The 11,721-nt window shown below is 56.6% G+C and overlaps 1 protein-coding gene across 1 annotated transcript; it reads right to left on the bottom strand.

Annotated features, from left to right (window-relative positions):
• Positions 1-347: 347 nt before the first annotated feature.
• Positions 348-11,325, bottom strand: LOC111534760 (gamma-tubulin complex component 6-like). The gene is made up of 12 exons (XM_026451769.2): positions 11,094-11,325; positions 10,195-10,448; positions 5,672-5,845; positions 4,395-4,516; positions 3,506-3,584; positions 3,240-3,349; positions 2,745-2,836; positions 2,508-2,647; positions 2,246-2,395; positions 1,004-1,085; positions 825-913; positions 348-748 (listed from the first exon to the last, which is right to left on the bottom strand). Exons 1-12 carry the CDS (start codon positions 11,323-11,325, stop codon positions 629-631), a joined length of 1,644 nt encoding a protein of 547 aa, XP_026307554.1. The 3' UTR covers positions 348-628.
• Between the last annotated feature and the right edge of the window lie 396 nt (positions 11,326-11,721).

The raw sequence follows: 11,721 nt of genomic DNA, 5'->3' as shown, positions 1-11,721 counted from the left end.
AAAGCCCTGTCTCAGACCAATAACAGACTTAAAAATAAGTAAGGGGGGATGTTTAGAAAGAAAATAGAGGCCGGGCGCGGTGGCTTAAGCCTGTAATCCCAGCACTTTGGGAGGCCAAGACGGGTGGATCACGAGGTCAGGAGATCGAGACCATCCTGGCTAACACGGTGAAACCCTGTCTCTACTAAAAAAATACAAAAAACGAGCCGGGCGAGGTGGCGGGCGCCTGTAGTCCCAGCTACTCCGGAGGCTGAGGCCGGAGAATGGCGTAAACCCGGGAGGCGGAGCTTGGAGTGAGCTGAGAGCCGGCCACTGTACTCCAGCCTGGGCGACAGAGTGAGACTCCGTCTCAAAAAAAAAAAGAAAATAGAGACAGGACCCCAAACAGTATGCAGGCCTCGCCTGGACCCTAATCCATACAAACCACCCACAAGACAACACGCAGGACGGCTAAGGACACCTGGATATGGCAGAACGGCCACAGCCACTCTGGGTTCAGCATATTGGTCTTTCTACCTTAATGTTGCTTGAAGGTTTTCAAAACAAAAAGTAAAATCATCAGTGAGATTAAGCCAGAGCTACAGGGCTCCTGCCACGCTGCTCCCCTAGGCCTGGAGCCCCGGCTGCCCTACCTCGCCTTCCTCTCCAGCTCCTCCTCCAGGGACTTCAGCCTCCTCTCCCTGTCTCGGAGCTCACGGGCGTAGCTGAAGTCATCATCCAGCTCCTGCTGCCTGGCCGCCTGGCGTCGCTGTGAACACACGGCCTGGCCTGTGAGATCAGGACTCGCAGGCCTGACCCCGCAGGGACAGCTCCTTCCTACCCACCTCCTGGTCCTTCACAAACTGTTCTTTCAGCCTCTGAAACTGCTCGCGCTTTCGGGCATCCAAGGCCATCCGTTCTGACATCTGCCGGTCTACATTGGGACAGTAAGAGGTGCAATGTCACAAGGAGGCCCCAGCAAGGCCCCCCGAAACTGTAGAAGGGAGGACTTGGGGCCACTCACCACTCAGTGCACTCAGGACCCTGGATGCTGCTTCCCGGGCATGAGCAATTAATTCTTGTTTTGCAATTTCCATACGTAATTCCTGAGAAAGACAACTGGTAAACAAAGCATCCTGGCCAGGTGCAGTGGCTCATGCCTGTAATCTTGGCACTTTGGGAGGCCAAGGTGGGTAGATCACCTGAGCTTAGAGTTTGAGACCAGCCTGGACAACATAGCAAAACTCCACCTCTACTAAAAATACAAAAATTAGCCAGGTGTGGTGGCGGGCGCCTATAGTATCAACTACTTGAGGGGCGGTGGTTGGGGGGAGCTGAGGCAGGAGGATCTCTTGAGCCTGGGAGGTGGAGGCTACAGTGAGCCATGTTCGAGCCACTGCACTCCAGCCTCCTGGCTCACACAGTGAGACCCTGTCTCAAATAAAAAAAAAACCTAATTCTCTAACCCCTCACCTAGGATGCCCAGGACACCTGTGGACTCAGGGCCAGCAGGGGAGACACATGGTCCAAGTTCGAGGAGGGACCAGGTGATGGCAGGACACCCCCCCGCCACCCCTCCCCCACCCCCAGGCTCTCAGTAGTGGCAAAGCTGGCTCCAGGCCACGGACGGGAGCTGACCGGCTCTCACAGAGACATCTGGGGCTGAGGACCCCAGGCTGTGTGCCTACCCTGGAAGGAAACCAAGGGGCCTCAGAGAGGGGGCTTCCCCGCTCGGCCTCACAGGCCTGCCCCTGCCCAGGTATCCCTGCCACCCACCAGGCAGCGGCCCAGAAACAAGTGTTCCTCGGAATGGCACTGACTGTACCACCAAGCCCCTCCCAGAGGACACAGGAGAGGCGTGGCCCGTCCCTGACACACTGTCCCTTCCCAGCAGAAGGGGGAGTTGCAAAGGCCATCTGAGTACAGGACCACAGCCCCTGCCGCCCTGGAGTGCAGCCAGGACGGTCTGTCCACAGCCGGCAGGCCCAGGGGAAGCCCCAGCATAGTTTCCCACGCCACCAAAACCTGGGCTTCAGGCTGAGCCACCCAGACCCAGAAGGAGAGAACAGAGCCCCTGCCTGGCATCTGGCTCCAGGATATTCGTCTCAGCTCCCCCTTCGCACCCACCCAGGCCACCGCCAGGACAGAAAATGCCAGAAGGGAGGCCCCCATCTTGCACAGCCCTCATGGTCCACCCCACCAACCTGAGACCCCAGGAAGCAGAGGTGGGGCAAAGAAAGCCCCTGAGACCCGTGGTGCCACGCACCTTCTCCTCCTTGCTGACAGAGCTGTGGCGGGCCACCCTCTCCATGCGCCCAACATACACGGCACAGTCCTTCTCAATCTCCTTCAACTCCTCGAGGGAGAAAATCACCGAGATCCGGGGGACGGGGACGTCAGACCAACAGAGGTAATGCTGCCAAAGGGGATGTAGGCACAGCCCCCAGCATTCAGCCCCAGCCCCAGCCTCAGACTCAGCCCTGGGGAAGACCGGCCTCTCCCCTCCCCATGCGTGAGCCCCTTCTCACCCGGGGGCAGCAGAGCTTCAGCAGGTTAATAGTCTTCCCGCAGACGTACACGTCGTGGGCAATGTGCTTCAGAAACACGGGAACACAGTCCTCCACCTCTTTGGAGATGAGCACGTAGCCATGTGTCCAGTATGACTTATCTAAGGTGGGGCGAACACCAGGGTGGCCTGCATGGCCGTGGCCCTGAACCCAGGCCCACAGGCATGGACCCCTGCCCCGCAACCAGCTGCCACCTACCTCGGAAGCTGAGGTACTCGTGGTTCACCTGAATCATGAACTCGCCATAAGCGTCTCTGAACACCCCGCTGTACACCCAGTCATGGATGAACCTGCAATAGGGGAGCAGCAGGGGTAGGCATGGTCAGCAGAGAGATGGGTGGGGCCGTCTGTAAGGGGCGGGGTGGGGCGTGGCTGTCAGTAAGGGGCGGGGTGGGGGCACGGCCGTCTGTAAGGGGCGGGGTGGGGCGTGGCTGTCAGCGAGGGGAGGGGTGGGATTTGGCCATCCATGAGGGGTGGGATGGAGTGGGGGCAGGGTAGGGGGTGTGGAGTGGGGTTGGGGTGGGGGGTTGGGGGCTCCTGCCCAGGCCACCTATCCTGCCCTCTCCTTCCTGTGTGATCCCCACGTTCAGTAGGTGTCTGACAAGGGACTGCTCTCAAATGTCTGCCTGGTGGGAGTGCATGCCCGCCTAGCCCACTGCCCGCCCAGCCCACTGCCCACCACCCACCGCCCACCGGGTGTAGGGCTCGCAGCTGGTCTTCAGCAGGGACAGCAGCACAGGGTAGTGCTCGTTGCTGCAGTTGTGCAGCGCCTCCTGGTAGAGGTAGGACAGCAGCTTCACACCCTGCGGAGCGCAAAGGGGGTGGGGAGGCAGCTCAGTGCACCCAGCGCTGGGAGTCAGACGCAGCCCTGCCGCCAGCAGCCCCCCAGGGACACGCTCAGTCGCCCCCTTTCCTGAAACCCGCCAGGGTGACACACTCGGCAGGGACACACAACTCACGGTGGGAAACGTAGCCCTGGGGCCTCCTCCGCAGGTGCCTGGGAGCACAGCACCAACGCCACAGAGCTCGGCCAGGTACCTAGACCCAGAGGCAGGATCAGACCAGGTGACCAGGCTCAGGGTCCCCAGGCCTGGATCAGATCATGAGCAAAATCTCCATGTATCTTCATGCTCCCTGGAGCAACTGACTTCAGATGCAGGCTTTAAAAACCACATGCACCCCAACGACCCAGAAATGGGCTCCCTGCAGGACTGTGCCCAGCCCTGGGCCTCTGCGCTGTCCACACAGACCCACTGAAGTACCCACACCAAACAGGCCCCTCCCTCCCAGGTTCTGGCCAACACACGAATCACCCTGATCCTCCCACTTCTGGGGGCTGCACCTGAGAGCCCCTCCCATCCACACAGTGGCACCAAGCACCTGCCACAACTCGCGCCTTCACAGCCCAGGCTCCCCTGCCCCACGGTGTCTCAGCCCTTGGGTCTCCACAGGGCTGCCACATTCGAAGGTCACCTCTCCCACTGCTCCCAACGCCCAACTCCTCACTCTTCCTTCTCCGACGGTACTTGCCAATAGCTCCCCAGCCTGGTTGCTCACTAACCAGCTTGTGTGTACCAGAAGCCACATCCCTACGGACCCTGTGTGCCAATTAGGAGCCACCGGGCCTGGAGGGCCTGGATGGGGCCAGCTGTGGTGGGCCCACGGCAGACACACCCACTCAGTGCCCGGCACCTGGTGAACTCGGCCAGCCAAGGGACGTCCAGTCACCTGCTGAGGGCTATTCTCACAGGCCCTCCTTGCCAGGAAGCAGAGCAAACCCTCCATCACCCAGCAAGCCCCATGCTGCTCCTGCTAAGTCCCCTGCTCAGTCGCCATGCTGAGGCTCACCTGAGCTGCCGGCCCAGTTTCTTGAAGAGAAAACCAATGGTGAGGAGGCTCAGGGTGGGCGAAGTGGAAAGGACGCAGGCCCGGTAATACTGCAGGTACCTCCTCAGGCCACTGGTGAAGGCCTGTGGGCAAAGAGGCTGAGAGGAGGGCGGCCAGGCACATGGATGCAGCTGTGACCAGGGCCTGAGGGGCACCAGTGCTGGGCACAGCGCTTTGTTTCCTGCCTCAGCTCTGGGCTCCATTTACAAGCAATGGGCCTCTGTGAGCCACGTCCCGCCACTGGACCAGGTGGAAATGTGGCCCCCCCACCAACCCTTCCCCTCATCTGAGACCAGCTGCCCCAGGGGCGTGGCATAAGGGTTGAGGGGTGAGGGGGGAAATGGCGGCTGCACTCTGTGCACAGACACTAGTGCTGTGAGGGCTGCGTCTGCTCGGACCACAGCGGTCTCAGTGGCACCAGCGTCCCGGGCAACGCCACAGCAGCAGGCCCTGCAAGTCACGCCAAGACAGGCGCACCCTGGACCAATCTCAGTCCCCCCACCCCAGAACCCGCCTGGCCACTCCTGGCAGATGAGCGGGAACCACAGTCCAGCCCTTCTCAGTGTCCCTGCTCTGACCCCTTCTCCACCATCTCCAGCCCTCAAGTGCCCCAGGGCTAAGCCTCTGCCTAGAAGCTCTCCCCGCCCCATGCAGCTCCCACCATGCCCACGTCCACAGCCCGTCTAAAACCTAAACCTCACCACATCACCCCACCCTACAGCCCCTGCTCCTCCAGTGCTCTCTGCCCACCTTCCCCAACACCCTCCTCTCAGCCCCCCAAATGACCCATCATCCGCCTGCCTATTCTCTCCCAATCATATGAGCCAGCTTCAAGACTCACCAGAGCGGCTTCCGGAGCCAGACTTGGCTCAGAATGCCCAGCAATGTAAATTCACTCAACGCGAGGGCCAGGCAGTGTCAGTTATCCGCAATGTGCCACTGGGGAGCAGGCAGCAAGAGCCCCACTCACGCCTTTCCTGCCCTGCATGCCCCGAATGCTGGCTGCACCTGCCTCGCACACACCCCAGGGCCCACACACATCTGCCCCAGGTTTCCAGTGAGGTAAAACATCTTCACTGACCCATCCCTCAAGAGCCACTATCGGGTTTCAGATGTTAGCAAGGAAAGAAAAGGTTTAGACTCTCTGGTCCTGCAGAAGGACTTCTGAGATTCTCTTTTCCAGGTCGTGGGCACCGTTCTCACAAAGGTGTGTGACAGTCGTGAGGCAGAGGCCATACCTGGAACACGAGGCCTTTGCTGTACGAAGAGTCCAGGACAGGTTGCAGAGAGAAGTGACTCAGGCGTGTGTAGCACGTCCCATACTCGGCCACCTCCGAGAGCAGGCTGCTGACGCTCTCGGGAGACGCTCCTGACACGTGGACACCCCGCTTCACCACAAAGGCCTGGGCCGGCTGCACAGGGGCAGAGGACACCGGTCAGAGGCCAGGCACCCAGACCCCCAGTAAGGTGCCGTCTCCCTCCACCCTTGCACCCAACCCCACACCACCTAGAGTGTCCCAGGACCCAAAAGCAAATGCCCAGAAGGCGTACCCAGAACTGCTACACTGAGGGACAAAAACATACACACCAAAACAAGGCACCAATTCTCACCACACTGAAAAATACATGTTTAAAATGCCAAGTGTAGAAAAGGGTAGGAAAAAACAGAACCCCTTCCACAGGACCCAAGTACACAGACAACCTCCTGGGGCAGAAGCTGTACAACATGTTTGCAGTTGAGACCCACTCATTCAAACTCTTCAGGATGAAATAGCGGAAACGATGGAAGATGCACAAAGACTCGCCACAGCACATTCCCCGCGATGTGTTTATAACCAGAATGGAGGCCCCCAGTAGAGGGCTCATGACAACCAAACGAATGGGGTGCAGCAGAAGCCAAGAGGGAGGTTACAGCTGCAAATACCCACATCAGAAAGGAAAAGAGATATCCCACATTACGAGGAAACAAGATACTAAATCACAACACCACTGTGTATATCCTAAAGAGATATTTTAAAAAGAGCTGTTAGGCCAAGCACAGTGGCTCACACCTATAATCCCAGCACTTTGGGAGGCTGAGGCAGGAGGATTACTTGAGCCCAGGAGTCTGAGACCAGCCTGGGCAACATAGCGAGACCCCCATCTCTACAAAAATTTTAAAAGTCAGGCCAGGCATGGTGGCTCATGCCTGTAATCCTAGCACTTCAGGAGGCCGAGGCGGGTGGATCACTTCAGGTCAGGAGTTCATGATGAGCCTGGCCAACATGGCAAAGCCCCATCTCTACTAAAAACACAAAAATTAGCCGGGCATGGTGGTGTGCACCTGTAGTCCCAGCTACTTAGGAGGCTGAGGCAAGAGAATCGTTGAACGCGGGAGGCGGACGTTGCAGTGAGCTGAGATCGCGCCACTGCACTCCAGCCTGGGCGACAGAGACTCCGTCTCAAAAAAAAAAAAAAACACACAGACTTATCTCTAGGCTGGGTGTGGTGGCTCTTGCCTCTAATTCTAGCACTCTGGGAGGCCAAGGCCGGCGCATCACAAGGTCAGGAGATCAAGACCATCCTGGCCAACATGGTGAAACCCTGTCTCTACTAAAAATACAAAAAGTTAGCTGGGCGGGGCGTGGCGTGGCACACCTGTAGTCCCAGCTACTCAGGAGGCTGAGGCAGGAGAATCATTGAATGCGGGAGGTGGAGGTTGCAGTGAGCTGAGATGGCGCCACTGCACTCCAGCCTGGGCAATAGAGCAAGACTCCGTCTCAAAAAAAAAAAAAAAAAAAAAAAAATTAAATTAAAATTAGCCGGGCATGGTGGTGCAAGCCTGCTGGTCCCAGCTACTCAGGAGGCTGCGGCAGGAGGATCAATTTGAGCACAGGAGGTTGAGGCTGCAGTGAGTCATGTTTGAACCACTGCACTCCAGCCTGGGCGATCCTGTCTCCAAAAAAACAAAAACAAAACAGGCTGGGCGCAGTGGCTCACATCTGTAATCCCAGCACTTTGGGAGGCCGAAGCAAGTGGATCACTTGAGGTCAGGAGTTTGAGACCAGCCTCACCAACATGGTGAAAACCCCATCTCTACTAAAAACAAAAATTAGCCGGGCGGGCTAGTGCACGCCTATAATCCCAGCTACTCAGGAGGCTGAGGCAGGAGAACTGCTTAAACCCAAGAGGAGGAGGTTGCACTGAGCCGAGATTGTGCCACTGCACTCCAGCCAGGGCAACACAGCAAGACTCCATCTCAAAAAAAAAAAAAAAAAAGCAGTTAAACCCAAAACTAGCAGAAGAAAACAAATGGTAATTAGAGCAGAAATAAATACAGAGTAGGCCAAGCACAGTGGCTCAAACCTGTAATCCCAGCACTTTGGGAGGCCGAGGTGGGTGAATCACTTGAGGTCAGGAGTTTGAGACCAGCCTGGTCAACACGGTGAAACCCCATCTCTACTAAAAATACAAAAATTAGCCAGGCGTGGTAGTCCACACCTGTAGTCCAAGCTACTTGAAAAGCTGAGGCAGGCGAATCGCTTGAATCCAGGGGGTGCAGGCTGCAGTGAGCTGAGATCGCACCATTGTACTCCAGCCTGGGAGACAGAGTGAGACTGTGTCTCAAAAAGAAAAGAAAAATACAAAATAGAAAAACAATAGAGAGAACCAAACAAAAAGTTGGATCTTTGAAAAGATCAACAAAATTGACAAGTCTTAGCTAGAATAATTGAGAAAAAAGATGACTATGGGCTGGGAGCGGTGGCTCATGCCTGTAATCCCAGCACTTTGGGAGGCCAAGGTGGGCGGATCACGAGGTCAGGAGATCAAGACCATCCTGGCTAACACGGTGAAATCCCGTCTCTACTAAAAATACAAAAAACGAGCCAGGCGTGGTGGTGGGCGCCTGTAGTCCCAGCTACTCAGGAGGCTGACGCAGGAGAACGGCATGAACCCGGGAGGTGGAGCCTGCAGTGAGCCGAGATCGCGCCACTGCACTCCAGCCTGGGTGACAGAGCAAGACTCCATCTCAAAAAAAATTTAAAAATTTAAAAATTTTTTTTAAAAAAGATGACTATGAAAGAGAAAAAAATCAAATTACTAAAAACAGAAATGAAAAATAGGGGCCAGGCATGGTGGCACACACCTGTAATCCCAGGACTTTGGGAGGCTGAGGCAGGCAGATCACTTGAGCCCAGGAGTTTAAGACCAGCCTGGGCAACACGGCAAGACCCCATCTCTACAAACATTTTAAAAATGAGCTGGCTGGGCCAGGTGTGGTGGCTCACGCCTATAATCCTAGCACTTTGGGAGGCCAAGGTGGGTGGATCACTTGAGGTCAGGAGTCCGAGACCAGCCTGGGCAACATGGTGAAACCCCGTCTCTACTAAAAATACAAAAATTAGCGGGCCATGGTGGCGTGCACCTGTAATCCCAGCTACTCGGGAGGCTGAGGCAGGAGAATTGCTTGAACCTGGAAGGCGAAATTTGCAGTTAGCCGAGACCATGCCATTACACTCCAGACTGGGCAGCAGAGCGAGACTCTGTCTCAAAAAAGAAAAGGAAAAGAAAAAATGAGCTGAGTGTGGTGGCACATGCCTGTAGTCCCAGCTACACAGGAGGCTAAGGTGGGAGGATTGAGATGCAGCCCAGGAGGTCGAGGCTACTGTGAGCTGTGACGGTGCCACTGCACTCCAGCATGGGCGAAAGAGTGAGACCCTGTCTCAAAAACCAAGAGAAAGAGTCAGGGTTGGTGCCACACAATAAGGCTATCCCCACAACAGACAAGATGAGCTGCAAGAACGGTGTTGAGAACAGGCGCCGGCAGCAGCTGGAGCTTGCTGGTGAGCACTTTTCTGGGGCAGTCCATTCTGAAGTCTAAGAATGGCCACCATAAAAGAACATTTTTTTTTTTTTTTGAGACGGAGTCTCGCTCTGTTGCCCAGGCTGGAGTGTGGTGGCGCGATCTCAGCTCACTGCAAGCTCCGCCTCCCAGGTTCCCGCCATTCTCCTGCCTCAGCCTCCTGAGTAGCTGGGACTACAGGCGCCCGCCACCTTGCCCGGCTAATTTTTTGTATTTTTAGTAGAGACGGGGTTTCACCGTGTTAGCCAGGATGGTCTCAATCTCCTGACCTCGTGATCCGCCCGCCTCGGCCTCCCAAAGTGCTGGGATTACAGGCATGAGCCACCGGGCCCGGCCAGAACATTTAAGACCAAAGAAGGAGATAAGCACTTAAATGAAAAAGCTACAGAACAAGATTTCCTATTTCTGAATAAATCCATTTACTGCTTCAGTGCCCAGCAAGAGGGCTGGCTAAACTGCAGCTGGTGCCAGAACCAGCAAGTCCCGGACCCATCTCGGATGACACAGCGGCCCAGTGAGAAGAGCAGCGCAGGCCCCAATCTTGGGACGCTCTAGGCAAGCAGGTGCTCCTCCCGAGCGATGGGAAGGCTCGGAAGGCAGAGAGAGAGAGAGAGAGAAGTGCCATCTTGGCACTTCTCCAAGATGGAAATGGAAATGGGGGAAGGGACATTTCCCATCGCTTCGCCGACAGCAATAAACATGTTATTTCTCTGCAGTTTTTTAAAAGAATGTTAACACTTTTTAGAACCAAAATGGGATGACGCTGGCTATCAGCACTGGTGGCCCTTGAAGATGGCCTTCCCTGCCACTCCCCACTCCCTGCACCGGGGCTTGTTCTGCCCTGTAAAGGGCTGGGCAGTGCCTGGTGGAGAGGGGGCCAGCCCCACGCCGCTGTGGCCGGGAGCGAGCAGCTCTCACCTGGCAGAGGGAAAACGTGGCAGACACGACCCCAATCAAGACGTTCAGCACATCTTTCACCAGCTCACACTCCTTCACCAGCACGGGCTGCGGGGCCTGTAGGACGCCCCCAGCAAGCAGCTGAAGCTCCCCTTGGCGGAGCCTGCAGAACTTGTCGAAAGCGTCCCTTCCCGCCTCTGTCAAGTAAGGCTCCTCTCTGTGGCCAGGGGGGCTGCGAGGGGGGCAGAAGAGAGGCCATGAGCAGATGTGATGACCTGCACCTCAGCACCAGCGTGCTTTCTCTCAGGAATGGGCACGAACAGAAGAACGAAAGTGATTCAAAACAATAAACTCTAAGAAACGCAGCCACGTACAAATGCCAACTCACCACCCAGCCTTTTGTGGATGATACTGCTGTGAACACCAGCACAATCAATTCTATCAGGACAACTCACGTGGAAATGTGTCCAGGGCACCTGCCTGGGGTCCTGGGCATGGCCGGGGGTATCCGAATGGCCCAGCCCTGGAAGAGCACCCCAGGCCACGCCAGTGGCCCTTAGGGTGGTGACTCACTCATAAAGTATTCTTCTGTTAGAAACAAAACAAGGCTTGTACACCCATGTACACAGCAGCGTCCACAACCCTGTTCACGGCAGCATCATCCACGCCCAGGTCCACGGCAGCATCATCCACACCCCTATCCACGGCAGCATCATCGACAACTGTCCACAGCAGCATCCACACCCAGGTCCATGGCAGCATCATCCACAACCCTGTCCACGGCAGTATCCACACCCATTCATAGCAGCATCATCCACACCCAGGTCCATGGCAGCATCATCCACAACCCCGTCCATGGCAGCAACCACACCCTGGTCCATGGCAGCATCCACACCTGTTCACAACAGCATTATCCACACCCAGGTCTGTGGCATCATCCACACCCACGTCCACAGCATCATCCACACCCCCGTCCACGGCATCATCCACAGCCCCGTCCATGGCAGCATTCACATCCCTGTTCACGGCAGCATCATCCACACCCCAGTGCACAGCAGCATCATCCACACCACTGTCCGCAGCAGGATCCACACCCAGGTCCACAGCATCATCCACACTCCTGTCCACGGCAGCATCCACATCCCTGTCCATGGGAACATCTCCACATCCTTATCCACTGCAACATCATCCACACCCCCGTCCACGGCATCATCCACACCCCAGTCCGTGGCAGCACCCACACACCTGTTCACAGCAGCATCATCCACACACCTGTGCACGGCAGCATCCACGCCCGTTCACGACAGCAGCATCCACACCCCCGTCCGTGGCAGCATCCACGCCCAGGTCCATGGAAGCATCCACATGCCCGTCTACAGCAGCACCCACACCCCCATCCACAGCAACATCATCCACAATAGCCAGGGGTAGAGGAGCCTGAGCACCCAGCAGAAGAGGATAAATACAGGTGGCCCATGCAGACCCCCGCCCATCATTCAGCCTTAAAAAGGAAGGCAGCTCAGACACATGCTCCAGAAGGCACGGCGC

The sequence above is a fragment of the Piliocolobus tephrosceles genome, unplaced genomic scaffold, assembly GCF_002776525.5.
Source record: "Piliocolobus tephrosceles isolate RC106 unplaced genomic scaffold, ASM277652v3 unscaffolded_30360, whole genome shotgun sequence".
NCBI lineage: Eukaryota > Metazoa > Chordata > Mammalia > Primates > Cercopithecidae > Piliocolobus > Piliocolobus tephrosceles.
Note: the sequence above shows the minus strand (reverse complement) of the source record. Positions and strands in the feature narration are given on the sequence as shown.